Below are 17485 nucleotides of genomic sequence, written 5' to 3'. Positions count from 1 at the left end.
GACCGACTGAAGCGATTCACAAGGCAGCGAGTTTGAATGTAGGCGGGCACGCAGATGGCGAACAGCGTGTGTGCAAGAAGGGCGCGAAGAGCCGAAGACGCGAGAGCGCCAAACTGAGGGGAGAGTGGCCCGGTGAAAAGCCGGGGTCTTCTCCGACTCGTGCGTGCATAGCTTATTTTTGTATGTGCTAGCGAAGGTATCCTTCAGTTTTGCGCGCGAGCCGCCAGACGAGTTGGCTTGTTGTCTGCAAAAGGCCAGCCGGCTGGTGTTTTGGGCCAGGCGGCGGCCGGGACGGCGGCTAGACCCATCCGCGCTGCCAAGCGTGGTGGTCGCACGAAGGCAGGAGAGGAGAACTGCCGGGTGGAGCCGAAGACGCAAGGCATCGGATGCCTGGTGGACACGCCCACCCGTACACGGCTGGCCCGTCGCCCTGGTCCTTGTAGACGACCAGCGGCTCGGTCACACCCGCACCGGCGGCGGCCACGCGGCGGCCGCCGCCGCCGCCGGAGCCCACCCATCGGATCTCGTTTCCATCCTGGATGAAATCGAGGCGGCAGCGGCGTGGTCGACGCGCTGAAGACGACGTGGCCACCGAACCTGATCCATGGGCCTTGGGCACGTTGAGAAGCAAGAACTGACTGACAGACCCCCCAACTGAGACGATGATGTGCGAAAGATGAGAAACGCCCAGACCGCATTGCCGGCCAAGATAGCGATATCTTTGCGCGTATCCCCGGCCGCCCGTACACCGACCGGCTGTACCCACTAAACTGTACCGTAGAACGTCTGTACAAACCTGTGTATCCGTAACTAGCCGCTTGCGTGTGGTTCCTCTGGCACGCCGGTGGGGCCGTCCCGCCGCGGCGTGGCGGCTACCGAGTCGGCGCCGCCCGCCCACAGGCCGGTGGAGGCCTCGTCGGCGCCGCCCCGCTTCCTCCTCTATACATGGTGTGCGTTTCTTCGGCGCTCGCGTCGGCCGACCGCGGCCGTCAGTGCGTGACAGAGTACAAACGTGCGGTCCGGCGGCCGGCCGCCGCGCCGCCCCGGCCGGCCGCCGGCGCCCCACCTCCTCCACCTCGCCAGCCGGACGCGTCCCCACGGAGCCCGCCCGCCAGACCTCATTGCTACCTCATTGTGCTGCGGCGCGCCACCACCGTGCGTCGGACGGCGACGGCCCGGGCGTCTCCGTGTCGGCGTGCGGCCAGCGGGACCTTTTGTGTTGCTCACCCGCGGAAGGCCGAGCTGGGCGCCACCGCTCCACGGCCCGTTTATAACTGGACAAATAAAAGTATTATACCTGGCCGACTGTGCCACCTGTGAACTGGACTGCGAGCACAGATGGACGGACTGAAGGCCCGTCGGAGTGTGTGGCGCGGTGCTGACAGTCGCGTAAGAACACAGACGGACGGGTCAAACACCCCATCGGAGTGTGTGGCGCGGTACTGACAGCGGCGTTCCAGCAGCGTGGCTGATGGTGTATTTCCGTTGTCAAATAGCCGCGTCGTGAGCGTCGCTTTGAAGATATCAGCTGGTGAAACCCCACCGCCCGCCAGCCCTCGTGAACAAGGTGTGGGATACAGAGCGGGTGTTGCTGCGAGCGGTCAACTCAAAAGGGAACGACCTTGCGATCCAACAATACTCACAAGACGATAAACTCGGCAACGATCACTGATCGAGCTGACATATCGGTCACCGATGCCCAGCTTCTGGTGAAGCGCGTCGCAGTCGTCGGTCCCCGACAGACTGGCAGTCGTTGGAGGCGCGTTCTTCAGGGGCCAGTGCCCGTCAGCCTGCTTCCGACCGGGCCACGGGCAAATGCGTCAAAACGGTGTGCACAGGTCCCACGCCTTTTACGCGTATGACGTAGTCTCTGTGACGCCACGCACTGCGCCCCAGGGGCGGTGTTTGTGCGTGTGCCAGGGCTGACCGGGCCGATAGGCGCTGTGGTTAGTGAATTGGCCGGCCGCGTAGCATGGCGCGCGCCGTATCCCGTCTGATCCGCCGTAACCGTCAATGTCCGAAGGCCAAGATCCCATAGTCCACTGACGCAATGTTGCCCGCAACGATGCCATTGGGTTTTCAGCGATGGCAGCCAGAGGCTGGGCTTCCTCTTTTTCGGAAACGATACCGTAAGGGCTGGACCTCTTTTTCTGTCAGTTTTTAATGATATGAACGGGTCTCAGCCTGTGAAATACGGTGATATCATCCACCCACAGACACCAGCGCTTCATGCACACAACGCGCCAAAACAAGCATATTGTAATATACGAATGATCGCTCTGCACTGTCACAATTTCTTATGAAAACACTCACACATTACAAAAGAATGGTACACGGAACACATGGGCTATAGACTCGCCGTATGCGGATATCTGGGCGGGGCGTGCTGATCCGCTAAGTTTGGATTGATTCCTGTGCCGTCTCAGCCACAGAGGAGCAGCGTCACTTCACAACTCCGCGCTGAAGACACATGTCGCGTGCTAGTTGCTCCTGTTGCTAGATTTCTTCTAGCAGCTATATTTAAAAAAAGAACGGCCGATGCAATCAAGACTAACCAGGTATGCGTGAATCCACGGCGCCGTGCGACAAAAGCGAACGTCGTGAGCATACTCAAGCCGCGCACGCCCTGACCACTTCTTGCCATTGCGGAGTGGCCGATCCTTCATCCAAAACGGTCATGGAATAAAACACACTTTGAACTTGAAATACTGTGTCGCTTATGTGCCAATGCACATGCAGTTAAGAACAGGTGAAATATCACTTGCTTTCCCGGACGTGTTTGACACGAAACTTAGACACGATTGACCTGTGCACACTTCAGGCGACAACACATGAAACCGCGAGTCACGCGAAAAAATCTCAGCAGGACCCTCTGTCCGGGACCATCTCTCTGAACCCTCTGTCCGGGACCATCTCTCTGAACCCTCTGTCCGGGACCATCTCTCTGAACCCTCTGTCCGGGACCGCCCACTGCCCCTTCTTTGTACGCAACACATCGAGAAACGTGAGACGGTCCGACTTCCTGAGAACACATCTAGACGACACGCGCCGGGCGGGCCGCAAACACGGAATAAGGCATACCGGATTTGATCCGCAGGTCGCCTAATAAATACAACCCCGGCAGGGCTGGGTGACTGATGAGCGAGCGGTGCTAACTGGGGCCGACCGAGCTGTCGCGGTCCGTCTCAGCCGCCGCCGCCGCCCGATTGACGGCCGTCTTCAGCAGACTCGGCTTGCGGACGCGGGCGCGCGGCCAGCCGGTGCGGTTCTTGCGCCGACGCGCCGGCCGACGGCGGCCGCCGCCGCCGCCGCTGCCGCTGCCGACCGACGCCGAGTCAGTGCTGACGCTGCTCGCCTCGTCGGCCGACGACGGCGGCCGGCTGGGCGCGCTCTCGTCGGCCGCGTCGCCGTCGTCGACCGACAGCAGGGCGGCCAGCGCCGAGACCGGTGCGTCGGCCGGCCAGCCGTTCAGCGCGGCCGCCAGCTCTGCCGGCGGCTCGGCGGTCGCCAGCTCGGCGCCCGAGCGACGCCGCAGCCGCTGCGGCTCATCGGCCGCGCCCAGACAGTCCAACGCGCGCTGCAGCTCCTCGGGACTCTCGCCGGCCGGCGGCAGTGGCGGCGGCCGGCCGGGACGACGCGGCGGCACGTTGCCTAGTGGGATAATGCACGGCGGCAGCGGCGGTAATAGGCGGTCGGGCAGGGTGGCCGATCGTAACGGCCGCGGCCGTCCGCCACCCGGCACCAGCTCAGCAGGGAACAGCTCCTCGGTCGGCATCTGGTAAGGCAGCAGCACACCGCCGCCGGCCTCCACGTCCGTTAAGTCCTCTAGCACAAAGTCACCCGCCTCCTGGCGCACAAACGTCCGAAACCACTCCTCCCCGGCCGGCGGTGCCTCAAATGTGAATGTCACAGCGGCGGCGTCGGGCGCCGCCGCCCGCAGCTCGGGCGCCGGCGTCCCGCGCCGCGGCCGACCGCGGACGCGCGCCGCCGCCACCGCCGCCGCCGCCGCCGCCGCCGCAGCCGCCGCCGCCGCTGGCGGCGGCGGTACCTCCGGCTCCAGGTGCGGCGGGCCGTCGCTCTCGCTACCGTCCGCCGGCGACTCTGTAGAGCGGCGGCGCGCACCGGCCGGCTCGGCAGCGCGCGGCCGCGGCCGCTCGGCCTGTCGGCGTCGTCGCTTGGCCGGCGGCCCTGGCTCGTCGCCGTTCGGGAGGAGAAGCGGCGGCTGCGCGGCGGCCGCGGCGCCGCTCAGCCGACACGGTGTGTGGCGTAGCTTGCTCGCCAGGATCTCAGTCTTATGACACTCAGAGTTGAGGTGCAGCTTCTGCGCCTCGTTCAGCCGCCTTTTCTTGTCGCCGAGCGGCGCCATGCCGGCGTCCGGTTCGGCCGTCAGCCCCGGTGGCGAGGCGGGACCTGACGCACCGCCACTCGCCTCCGGGTCCGCCTCACCGTCCAGCGAAGGCGGCTCCGGCGAAGGCTCACCGTTGCCGACGGCCGCGCCTTTGTCCGACGTCGGCTCTGGAGAGCTCTCAGCGCCTTCTGCTTCGGCCGGCTCGGGGCCGGCGTGCTTTTCCTCTGGCGCAGCGGGCGCCGCACCGTCGCCGTTGGTCTGCAGCGGCGCCGGGCGGGCGTCGGGTGGCTCGAGCGACGCGTCCAGGCTGTTGGGCCGCGGCGGTGGCGAGTACCGGCCGCGCCGCCACAGCGCACCATTCCAGCCGTTCTCCAGCGGCGGCGACTCGGGCCCCGGGCAGGTGTGGCGCCGCTTGCGCCGCGCGCGTGCCTCGGAGGCCAGCTCCTCCGAGCCGATCGCGTCCTCCGCGCTTCCCGCGCCGTCCAGCGCCAGCTGTGAAAAAAAGGCACAAAGTGGACCTCATCACAGCCGGAGCAGTTGAGTCACACTGGCCACATCGGATGTACATCGGGAACGTAACCAGTGACAGCACTGCACACACGACAACTGGCAGCTGCTATCCAAACCGCAACTAAACATGACTGTCAGTTAATAGTTATATGACGGGCTATAAAAATATAATTAAACACCTTAAAAAATTAACCACGCTCACTTCAAAAATACCAGAATAAGCCTGCTCTATCCTCCAGTTCAGTCCCAAAGTTAATGCCAACAGCCTCCAAGTTGAAATTCACACATATGGAATGACACCGGTCTCCTAAAAAATACGGGAAGATCCACCGGTGATTGCGGCGTAACCGATGTACATGGCGCACTGACGTGGTGCGCCTGTGCTCAACTATATTCAGCAGCTTCCAGCCCAGCTCCTCCGCACGGGGAGAGACGTGGGATAGATCATATTTATATCCCTGCATGAGTGCTTCTTCGACATCGGTATATAGGTTTTCGCCAAGAGCATACCAAACAGATACACAGTTCGCCGCGAGGGGTAGGCCTAGCACCTTCGCGACCTTTACTAGTACATCGTGACATAGGATGTCCATATTCTACAAGGCGAACAAAACCCTCATCGACATGTTTTGAAAGTCTGCCAAACGTACTGAAACAAGGAAACCTGGGCACCCACGGCCAAACTCACCTTTTCAAAACAATAAACTGCAGTAACTTTCGTATGATCCGCCGTGGAATCGCCCGAACCAGATATCTCACCCGCCCGGCCCGTTTGCCACACCTCTGACGCTTAGATGATGGGTTGACCGCCGTCCAGCTCGATGCTGATTGGGCCGATGCAATGAGCAAGGGGAAGGAAACAGGCAGTGAGCCCCAAGCCAGGGGTGTAATAGCATGAAAAAAATGTCGACATCTCTGCCGGCCGAATAATGAAACATTGAAAAGGTTGAATGAAAACAGTAAAACGACGCACAACAGACAGGGATTAAAGTCGACGAGGATAGTATTCGAATTGGAAAAAGGCAAGGACAAAGACCACAACGCATATAAATCGACAGGGGTAAAAGTGGAATCGAAAAAAGCAGACAGGGGTTAAAGGGCGTGTCACCGTACGTGCTTGCGCAGGACTCTGAACTTAAATAGCTATCTTGACGATCATGCCGTGCAGTTCACAGCCCTGCCCTGCTTAACACCTAAACTCCTTCCAATTTCTGAGGCACATGCCCGCGAAGATACGCAGACTATTCCGTGCAGATTATTTTACGGTCAGCCACAACGCAACAATAACGTCATTCAAATCCTGTCACTCAATTAGCCATGCGGCGATCAAGGCCAAAAATTATCATTGTCAAGTCGTTCATATTTTGTTTTTGTGAGCCCGATTTTCAGATATAACGGCCGTCAATTGGATATCAATAAATGTCGTGCAAGGTACCATGGCGCAACGAAACAATGACGAATTAAGGAGCATATTTACTAAGTACAGAAATTATTTTGTCTACAGCAGTCCTTTCCAGTTCAAACTATAACAATGGTTATAAGTAAGCTTATTTCATCACACATGATTCTTGCTTAAACATCTCTAAATGTGGAACATTTCCTTACTGCTGGGAACCAAGAACTATGGTCTGATGTTTTTTTAAAGAAACTGGCACGGACCCCGAAAAAGCGTTTGGTGTTTGTGGAAAGCCGGTGGAAACCAGGCAAAGGCGTAGGAACTATCGCAATACTTGGGGCGGGGACGGCTCCGGACCCCGCCATACCAACGCACACCCACGCACACACATACACATTGGGCAACGTGGAGCACTAGGCTTACGGCAGTGAATGAAAAACGACTCCATTGTGTCTATGAGAATAGGTAAGATAGTAGTAATAGCCTTATTCCTCACTTCTGTCTTATCCATGTGCATGACGTCCCTCGCAAATGCACTCAACAACTTACGTGTCTCCGGGACCCTCAATCTTGGACGACTTCCCCTGATCATGGCACCATGAACTAGGTTGTGGTGTTTGTGAAGGAACTAGTGGGATACAGGAACTTATATATTTATTTGCAAAAGAGCCAATGAAGACCGCGAACCAGGATGCAGTGCTTGCCAAACAACCAATAGGATTCAGGAACCAGGAGGAAGGGTTAAAAAAGAAAAAGTCGAAAACAAAGATCCAAAATCTCGTTTCCAGAAGAAAGTGAGGACCAGGGACCAACATTGGGATGCAGGAAGCAGGCGCGTGTCTGTCCAGCACCAGGACTAACAAAACAGCGGGATTCCTGCCGGGAGTCGCATCTGAGGGCCGCCTCCTGCCGTGACCGCCTGTGTTATAGGTGTTCAATTCCCAAATTAGCTAGGGGCAGTCATTATGGGCATAGACAGAGGCTATCACTGTAATCATAGCTGGTTGCTCCCCTCCCCCCCACACATGGCAATCATAACAATGTCTTGAAGGGAAACTCAAACATGGAGAATCTAGCAGATTTGCTGGTCATTACCACAAGTATTATAAAAGCAATTATGAAATGACTTGCAAGACACATATTGAGCCTGAAAAATTTTTGCATTTATTACCTTATTAGGTTGCATTTCATATTGCTTGAAATCATTCTATAATTCATGTTGTGGACATTTACCATGGTCTAACAGCAAGTTGTGACTCAAAAAGTCTCTGATAATAGCACTCACCTCCATGCAGGCTTTGGAGTTGCTAGAAGCCAAGGTTTCACTTGACATGAACATTCCTACAGCCAAACTGTCATGAGAAGCTGCAGTCATAGCATTGACTTCGCACCAGCTTTCATGCAGCCCCATTCAGAGGTCATTCAGGCACAATCAGGAGCACAGCAGCCGTGCTCCGGCCAGTGCCGAACAGAAGCGCTGCGGAATAGAAGGGGAAAGTTACAATAGCAATTTCCAATAAAAGGTGCGATGTAATTACAACACCATCTTTAAAATAACCCCAAACTGACAAAAAACCACCTACCTCACCTTGCCTACTTGAAAAACTTATCAATGTTTCCAACAAACATGTAAATATGTTCTGCCAAAGGTACTAGGCTTGTTGATAATTTATAGTGTTCCCATTTTATACTTGCTAAACACGTGTGGTACATGCCACATTAAGGCCCACAATTCCCCAGGATAGACAAATGCTCACCACAGGAAAACACAAACATCAATATTTCACAACGCATCATTCAACTTTTGAGCCAAAGTTCACATATGAATGTGCAATCAACAACATTCTCCCATCATGTTAGAGAATAGAAGTCACATGATAGTTGTATGACAGCACAAAGAGGGCCTCAGTACATAACTGTTTATATATGCAAAAGCAGACCATAGGTAGACCATACCCCTTAAATAATTGGAATGTGGCACTCTATGTCACAGTTGAAACCTGTTTGTAGCAGCCTGAAAGAGATTTCATAGTTCATGAGATTTCATGAATGTACTCATGTTCATGTTCATGAGATGAGAATGTTCATGAGATTTCATAATGGTGGTTTATTCAACAGGGTACTGCTTTCTAAGAAATACTGTTATCTTCTGTTTTGTATTGACCGCTCTGTGTAAGAAAATGTATGTGGAACATATGAGAATAATGTAATGGCATTTTTGATAAATATTTGTCTTATTTTAATGCATTGTATTAAGTTGGTTTCAAAATTGGTGAAAACCGATTTTGGATCTAATTTTGGAAAACCAATTTTGGAAAACTAATTTTGGATCTGGAAAAAGTAAAAGCAGGGACTGTTACTTGAAGACCTAAAATAATTACAAAGATTGGGCAGTTATGCACATGGTATTGTCATAAATAAATATATAAAATCAAAGAAAAACAATTGCTACCAAGAACCAATCATTATTGCATGCATGATATTAATTGCCTCACAAAAAAAATGAAGGCTCCATAGCAAGTAACACCATATTTCCAACTTTTTGAACACTTTTACTTTTATGACCTAGAAAACATCTAAAATAAAAATAGCATATTACACATGTTGCTCAGCAATTCACATCAGATCATTATGACCTTGAAAAGGTTATCTCCTAAATGTCTTACACACAGACTTCATCAGAATCACTTCAAACAATGGATTACATGCTGTGTCAGAGCTGGGCTGGGTTATAAATCTGAGCTAAGTACCTTGGGGTCTTGGCTGAACTTACAGTGAGTGTTCAACACTTGCATGGGCTTTTGAACTGAAATAGCTAACTTGAAGATCATTTGGCACAGTTTGCAGCCCCGTCCTTTTTAAGACCTAGCAAACCCCTTAACTTGGAAGCTACATGCCTGCAACCATGTGTAAACAATTTTGTGAGGACTATGTAAAAGTCACCTGAGCATCTGTGAGACAATGATAATGTTATTCAAATCCCATCTTTTGGCAATGTAGCAATAAAGACCAAGACAAATATGATCATTGGTTCATTCATAATTCATGTTTCTGAGCATGACTTCCAGATACAACTCTCTATTGGCTATCAATCAATGCTCAATGCTAATGCAATCAATGCTATCAAGTAATGCAAGGTATGATCTTGAAATTAAATAGCACTGTATTGAGAAGCACGTTTACTAAACAGAGCAATAGCATTTTCCAGAGCAGTGTTTTCCCCTATAAAGTATGCTTACAGTTATAAGTTAGCTTGTTTCACAATATATGATGGTTGCTTTTTTTGTTGTTTATTGGAGTTTACTGTGCCCAACTGCGGTGGTCATTCGGCGCCCAATATGATGTTTGCCTAAAATTCTTCAGATGCGGAACATTCCCCTTGAATACCTATGTTGTGGGTAAGCATCAGAGCTAATTCTCCTGAAGGGAATCAGGCATAACTAGGATAATGGGAAGCACACAAGTTAGCATGGAAAACAGATCACACAGTTTGTGTTATTGTGGATGCACCAGGTTGATCCCTAGATCCAGGTAATTCAACAAACCATGGCATGCCTTGGCAAGAGATTTTCTTTGCTACAATGTGCTTGAGCTCTGACAGCTTTAAAGATTAAATGAATTTAACCTGTGGTAGTATAGAATTAGGTTTCAACATCATGCCAAATATCATGCCATACATATAAGGATTCTCATGTATTACAAAATGTGTGTTTATGTCTAACATGAATTGGCATTCACACTGGTCATGAGTACATGCATATTCACATTAGTTGCTTGCACATGGGAGCACCATTTTACTTGCACAAAATCATTTCACCCTACAGCACCTCAAACAAGCACCAACATATGTTGATAGTCCTTATTTATACAGTGTTAAATCCCTCCTGATAAAAATGAGACATGAGCCTAGTATAATGTCAGGCATTACAAACATCTCATATGGAGTAATTACTGAAATCTATTTAGACTATAGTTAAAATCACACCAAGGCATATGCAGCAAGCCTGCCAAAAATGCATCCACTGTGCCACACACCTAGATGATATGAACATACTGAACCTGACACATGCTTGCTTTAACTCAAGCCAAGCCAAATCATGCTGAATTTGTAACTTTCAAATAATGAAAAATGCTTGGGAGTTACTGATTAAAAATACCTCAGCAACATTTTCATTACATGGAAAATTGGCTCTCTGTGCTAAATTGACAGCAACCATGTGTTGAGCCCAAGACTGGCAGATAAGTGGTGTGCATGTTCCAAAATGCATGGATGTCTCTTTCGCCCTAAACATATCTAGTCATGTATCCTTGGCTGTACAGGTGGCAACAACCCGTGGCCACCCATGAGTCTGTAAATGTAGCCTAGTGCAGCTTAAGAACATTCAAATGGTAGGATGCCATCAGGTACATAGACACTGCAGGATTGACAGGTGTCCGGTGTTCGAAGGAAGTGTTTTTTAACATCGTCAAACCAAAATTATCTTACATGATCTACTGTAAAAAATTATTGCCAATTATTAAGACTCCGACCAAAATATGACGCCCAAGTGTATGTAGTGAACCTGAATTTAGATGCTTGATTTACGGCACCAACCACGTACAATATAGTCTCTCGACATCCGCCCGCAATGGTACAAACCCCGCAGTCTTTCCAAGGCCCTAGCAGTTTTTTCACATAAATTCCTCTCGTGTTCGTCAGCCGGACGGAAGGCAATTATGGCGCAGATGTGATGGCCGCAAAATGTGGTAGCATGGAAATGATACCATATTTACATGCTTTTTCCTATCCCTCTGCGTCTGCTCGTTCCCACTTTTCGTCGTTGGCCCTGGGTACTGTTCGATGTGTCGTAAGCACGATTGTCAGCTGGAATGCGTGACGTCATGCGTGCTGACGGAGCGTTCAGTGTGAGGGCTGACGGGAAGGCCTTTAACTTTGCCTTCTTTTTTCGTGTACATGTGAACTATGCATGCAGGCATGCATGTATTAACTATATGTGTATGCATGTCTGTATTCATTCTACAATCCGTCCATCAAGTGGCTCTTCCGGATTTGGGTTCAGTGCATCATGTCGAAGCAGTATAGAAAAGGTTATTGCCTCATGCCTATACAGTTAGATACGAAATCAAACACACGATTTCTGTCGAAAGTATTAAACAATGTAAGCGACTAAAAACATTACAAATAGGAACGCTCAAAACTACCGCAGGCCTCACACTAACTCTGGCTTACCGCCAACCACCACTCACTACCTTTAAAATGATGTATTAAGTGTGGCTCCTCCTCTGGTATTACCATCGATCCCGTCCGCACGTTGAGCGCCCCGTTCCACTCCCATCTCATTTAAATTTCTTCCCTTCTCATTTTAAACCCTCAGTCAATTTTTGTGCCCAAGTTCTATTGACCCTTCACTGCTACTTGCTACTGGGGTGACCCATCCCTTCACTGAACTCCTACTTGTAATGCAAGGTTCATGTTCGAGGCGCGAGACGCTTCGTTCCTGTTTTCTATATTTTGTCATTTCTCTAACGCTGCTAATTTACTGGGGAACGCAAGCTTCAACTACGCCAATCACTACCACTCACCTTTTCATGGCTGCTCTTGTATCAGAGAGTTAAATTCCCTTCTTGTCTATCTGACGTCGCATTCCCCAAAATACATTATGCATATGAATATGCATTCAAATGCGTGTACATTACCAAACGCCGCATGGGCTATGCTATTGGGTATAAAGCGGCTATGCGATATTGAGTACCTATAGATGAACAACACACTATCTCTGACCACATGGCACTGGTCACTTAGACCCCGTTGGCACTTTAAATCCGTCAACTTGGATGGCTTATAAATTTGACCTGAGTTGCCCTCCGCTAATCCCTAGGTCAGACTAGGATGGTATTGTCTCTTGGATATGATTTTGTTCTACAGCTACATCTAATGATATAAACGCATTCGGAGAAGCACTCTGTGAAAAAACGAAAGATATCGCTTCTGAAGGCTACTAGAAGACCAACTTCGAACAGTGACCTGACCTGGCCTGACCCTTTTGGGAAAAGAAATAGTCGAAATGGACCATCAACGGCCTCAATTTTTACTTATGTGCCCTCCAAATCCGTGTTAACGTGCTACATGTGTTTTAATTGCATATAACAGAACGTCCTTTTTGCCCTTCGGAACCTGTTGACCTCACGTACGACCTAAAGCCAAAAAAGATTGTGTGCATTATCGTGATTTGGCGAAACCATCAGTATCTTTTTTCTCATACGACTGGAAGTTGGAGAGCCTAGGGGAATGCCAACTGCTGCCCCCCCACCCCACCCCCTACCCCCGGCCGGACACGGTTGTCTCAGACCCCCGGCAGCGCACGGTTGTCTCAGACCCCCGGCCGGGCACGGTTGTCTCAGACCCCCGGCCGGACACGGTTGTCTCAGACCCCCGGCCGGACACGGTTGTCTCAGGCCCTCGGCCGGACGCAGATTAAAAACGCTCTGTGTATCAGCTCCACTGGCCTGGCGTTATGTCTCCTTTGTATTGCACGCTCGTGAAAAATTTCCAACACAGCTCTGGTAAGTGTTTATAAGCTGCGGTCTTGTTTTCAAAAGCCGACCATTTAGTCCATTTAGTAGTACGCTGACGTAGATTACGTAATGTTATTCATTGAACTTTTGCGATCCGTGCGATGTATAACGCCGAACATTGAACCATAGGATGAGACGTAAGACTAAAGCTCCACGACAAACGCCTGCGCAGCCAATTCTGACGAACATTTTTCGCGCACAGCTGGACACACGTAAGACAAAGTTTTCCGAATCGCATGTAAAAAGTATAGAAATGATAGAGATCGACCAACATCCGCTGCCGGGAGAATTTGGACTCTCCTCTGCGACTGGCAGCCGAGTGAGTCATCGGTTGTTTCTCGGGGTGTGTGACGTGGCGGTCGAGCTCGAGAGCTGGGACGAGTAGCCTTGGCATGTCAGCAAAGAGTCAAACTGCGCCAGATAGTGTTCCAACTCCTCCGACTCCACATCACTCAGGGTCGCTACGCTCCTGAAATCGAACAGTCTGTATGAGCACAAAAAGATCGTGAAGACCGTAAAGAAAAAAATATTTCAGTGGCAGCCAATGGTGTTCCTGAAACGCATTTACACTCCTATAGGTCGGTGTTTGCTTTAGTGCACTTTTGCACGTCTGTTCTCAATATTCTGTACAAAAATTACGTTAAAGGATTTCCCATAGAGGAAAGGGATAGCACCATAGAGCCAAAATTATGCTTAACTAAGATAAAGGCACATTACGCCAACCGACCTTGGATAAAAGGATAATGTTCATATCTGCGCCTTTAATGCGCTCACCTCACGTCAAATCCAATCAAGTTAGGCATGGAGCCAGTGGTGCCACACTCATCTCCATGTCGGGCAGCCATGGTTGCCGTAGTCTGTGAAGAACTTGGTGCAGTCCGAGTCCGAGGAGGAAAGTGACGTAATCGAGAGGGGCAGCGTGGGCGTCAGTGAGTCCTCACAGCAGTCGCCCTCCTGTAGCAGGACTGCGCTGCTACGGCTAACGCTGCCCAGTGTCTCGTCGTCCTCCTCTGCCGTGTCCTCGTCAATGCCCTCGTCCAGCAGCGCGTCGGTATCGACGCTGCTCTGGCCGCGCGGGCGTCACCTCGTCCTCCACGTTAAACTCGACGTGGACGTCCTCTCCCAGGACGGCGGTAGGGCTCCGGCTGCCGCTGCCGCTGGCACCGAGAGGCTCCTCAACGGCCCTCGGGCCGCTCCCGTGTTGGTGACGGCCGCTCTCGTGTTGGTGACGGCTGCTTCCGGCTCGGCGCGTTCTGGTCAGGACGGCCTTCGAGGACTTTTTCCTCGACGGTGGACTGCGCGCTGCCGGCGTGGCCTTGGGTTTTGACGGGGTGGCTGGTTGCGGCTCGTTGAGCGACTGGTTGAGCGTTGTTTAGAGGGACCAGGCATGGGTCGACCGCGAGCCTGGGGCTTGGGCTGGCTTCGCCTCCCTCCACCCGCCACGCGCTGCCCTGAGCGAACAGGAAACATTGAGACTACGCACGAACGCTGAACTACATGTGCCAGGGCAACGTTAAATCCAAATGTAGGAACAGGTCGCTATCTAAACTCACCAAAAATGCTGACAATTCAGTCAGCATAAAACAGTATCTTGTAATCTAACGTTCCGATGCCAATTAATATGGCAATGCTCACGACAGTTCATTCGATACATGTCTCACAGTCGTAGGAGAACTATCACCCATTCATTGTCGTACAAGCTGCCGCGGCTGCACACAGACCTGAGCGCCATCTGTTGACCATGTACTGCAATGCGGAGCAATGCCAACCACGGCATAGACGGCGGCGCGGAATTTGCGGATGGGCTGCAATAGGCGGCGGTAGTCGGGCAGGAAGCAGCCGCCCGTCAACTGGACCATCTTCTCCAGCGTCATCGTCTCTGTCTCCTGGTAGCCGCCTAGCAGGATCATGAGGTAACGCTTCTGCCAGCAGAGTGCGCGTCGGTAGCTCTCGGCGCGCAGGTAGCGGCTGTGCGCCTCCTGGACGCGACCATCGTCCCCGGCGCCCTGCAGTGGCAGCACGGCCGGCCGCTCCGAGAGTCGCAGCCGCTCTAGCTCGGCATCCAGCTGCGCGATGTGCGCCTCCAGCAGCGAGCGCTCCTGCCCCCACTGGGCGCGCTCCGACTCCAGCTGCGCCTGCCAGCGGGCGCGGGCCTCCTCGTCACCCGCCGACGGCGCAGGAGGCTGGGGGGCGGGCGCAACCGGGGCCGGAGCGGCGATGGCGGCAACCGGGGCCGGCGCGGCAGGGGCGGGGGGAGCGATGGCGGGAGCGGCGGCGGGGGCAGGAGCGGAGGGAGGTGACACGTCCCGGCCAGCCAGCTCGGTACCCAGCTGAATGATCCGGGTCCGGATCCGCTCGGCGTCCACGTTCGTGTCCACGATGGCGGCGACCTGCGTCACAGAGCGCCCAGAGTCACGTGCCGAGCCGGACGTCGAACACACGCCACTGAATGTCATTTAGGTGATGAAATCTCGTCTGCTGTAGGATGTTAGTTATGACGATGCATGAAAAAAACGGCGGTCGCAGATGGTACAGTTCTATCATCTGCCATCGCAGTACTGAACAGTTCTATCATCTGAGATGCTTACTGCGGCACTTTACAATCGCAAATGTGAACTTAGAGTGACAACAGTTCAGTTTTCTTCCCACGAGCTAAGCACCAATCCTAATAAACCCATGTATGGCGGCTCTTCTTTGAACCCAAGTGCACCCGTATCTATTGCCCCATCCGATCCCTCATGCGATCGCGCCAGGCGTCTCCTCCCTGGCCCGCAGGTGTCCGCCCGAGGAAGGCGGCGTGCTCGCGCGGCTGACCGTGGTGAGAGCGTCGGCGGCCACGAGAGCGCAAGTCTGCCGTCAGCTGGCTGAGCTCAGCCGCCGGCTTCTGCACGTATATTCTGCCTTCTGGCGGGCCCCTGCACCTGCCGCAACTCCTGCAGCAGGCCGATTCACTTGGGCCTCCGCGGCGCCTGGTCGGTCGTGCCCGCTCCTGCGCCTCAGCGCACGCCGCTCTGTCTGCACGGCCGCAAGGAGTCAGAGGGCATTTTGCAGCTGATGAACTGATGTGTGTGTGTGAGTTGTGTGTGTGTGGAGAGAGGATGAATAAAAGTGTGGACGTCGGAAGTGACTTACTTGGGGGCCAAAAAAAACGCGGGTTTCATCGAACAAAAAGGTCTTCTATGAGTGGAATCAAAAGAGATATGTCAGACCAGGAGATATCTCGCCACGGTCTCATTAATACTTAAACATGCCAAAAAGAAGTAAGCCCGGCAGGTATTATCGAGGTGGTCTGAATGCCCAGAAATCGGTGTGGTGGGAGCGGCGTACCTGTTTCCTGAGCTTCTCTGAGCGCTGCTCAGCTCGGAGACACGCTGTCCCAGCTGCTCTGATGTCTGCCGTCGGCCTGGGCCTGGGCGCGCCCTGGCAGCTCTTGCGACAGCTGACCCGCGCGGCCGCGCTCGCACTCCAGACAAGCCAGCATGTGCGACAGCGCTGTTGCTCTGCCAGCAGTTCCTCCGCCAGCCGCTTGACGGCGCTCTGGTTGCCCGGGTCGGCACACAGCTCGACAATCTGGTCGCCGGCCCCGTCCAGCTTGGCTAGGCACGTCATCACACCGCCAAGGTCCTTGCAGCCGGCGTCGGTTGTGCGGATCAGCTCTGCGATCGACACAAAAACAGTCGGCTTACATCGGTAGAGGTACGACGTTCGACGTGAATGAAGACGAAGAAAAGAGTATTATCGAAATGTGTTTAAGGAGCAGCCAAAGCTCCGAAAACAGTAGTGAAGAATGTCAAGCAGAATGGTGCAGATCGCACTGGGTACGGAACAAGATATTATGCATATGCTTACGTCACTCTGATGACTTTAGCACATGCCTTTGTGTTTATTATCTCCGTTGCCAACTGGTGCAATCAGCGCCCTCTGTAGGCCCCCCACTTGCCTGCATTATCTTTGCTCGCGCTCCACGAGCTGCTGGGTAGCCGTCTTGGCGGCGGCGAACTCGCGCAGCCGGGTGTCCGCGTGACCGGGTTGTCGGGCCGCTCGTCGGCACCGCGCGCCGCCCCTGTAAAGTCAGCTCCGTCTCGAGCGCGCGCTGGCCGTGCGCGTCTCGCTCAGCCGCTCAGTCAGCGTCAGCTTGGTCTGGTGCTCTGCCTCCAGCGTCGTCTGCAGCTCCTGCACCAGACCTGTCTCCTCGGCAGGCTGACGGCCAGCTGCTTCACTGCGGGCAGACCGGGTACAGCACTCCTCAGACAGACCGGGTACAGCATACCTCAGGCAGACCGGGTACAGCACACCTCAGGCAGACCGCGTACAGCACACCTCAGGCATACCGGGTACAGCATACCTCAGGCAGACCGGGTACAGCACACCTCAGGCAGACCGGGTACAGCACACCCCAGGCAGACCGGGTACAGCATACCTCAGGCAGACCGGGTACAGCACCTCAGGCAGACCGGGTACAGCACTCCTCAGACAGACCGGGTACAGCATACCTTAGGCAGACCGCGTACAGCACACCTCAGGCAGACCGGGTACAGCACTCCTCAGACAGACCGGGTACAGCATACCTCCGGCAGACCGGGTACAGCATACCTCAGGCAGACCGGGTACAGTTCTCCTCAGACAGACCGGGTACAGCATACCTCAGGCAGACC

The 17485-nt window shown here is 53.3% G+C and overlaps 1 protein-coding gene and 1 long non-coding RNA gene across 2 annotated transcripts; both read right to left on the bottom strand.

Moving 5' to 3' along the window:
• Positions 1 to 3151: 3151 nt before the first annotated feature.
• LOC119109774 (skin secretory protein xP2) lies at positions 3152 to 10951 on the bottom strand. The gene is made up of 4 exons (XM_037233527.1): positions 10894 to 10951; positions 7540 to 7731; positions 4188 to 4840; positions 3152 to 3227 (listed from the first exon to the last, which is right to left on the bottom strand). The coding sequence occupies exons 2-4, from the start codon at positions 7663 to 7665 to the stop codon at positions 3152 to 3154; spliced, it is 855 nt and encodes a 284-aa protein (XP_037089422.1). The 5' UTR covers positions 7666 to 7731; positions 10894 to 10951.
• Positions 10952 to 12745: 1794 nt separating this feature from the next.
• On the bottom strand, positions 12746 to 13654 carry LOC119110671 (uncharacterized). The gene is made up of 2 exons (XR_005095533.1): positions 13605 to 13654; positions 12746 to 13299 (listed from the first exon to the last, which is right to left on the bottom strand). It is a non-coding gene; the product is annotated as an uncharacterized LOC119110671 (long non-coding RNA).
• Between the last annotated feature and the right edge of the window lie 3831 nt (positions 13655 to 17485).

The sequence above is a fragment of the Pollicipes pollicipes genome, unplaced genomic scaffold, assembly GCF_011947565.3.
Source record: "Pollicipes pollicipes isolate AB1234 unplaced genomic scaffold, Ppol_2.1 Scaffold_7231;HRSCAF=8579_pilon_pilon_pilon, whole genome shotgun sequence".
Lineage (NCBI taxonomy): Eukaryota > Metazoa > Arthropoda > Thecostraca > Pollicipedomorpha > Pollicipedidae > Pollicipes > Pollicipes pollicipes.
The sequence above is the reverse complement of the archived record's forward strand: the minus strand, read 5'-3'. Positions and strand labels throughout refer to the sequence as shown.

Coding starts and splice junctions, on each gene's coding strand:
- LOC119109774 (XM_037233527.1), bottom strand. CDS start 7,665: ATGGGGCTGCATGAAAGCTGGTGCGAAGTCAATGCTATGACTGCAGCT. Junction 4,841..7,539: donor ACTCCAAAGCCTGCATGGAG/GTGAGTGCTATT, acceptor TTTTTTTCACAG/CTGGCGCTGGACGGCGCGGG. Junction 3,228..4,187: donor CCGAACGGCGACGAGCCAGG/GCCGCCGGCCAA, acceptor CCGCAAGCCGAG/TCTGCTGAAGACGGCCGTCA.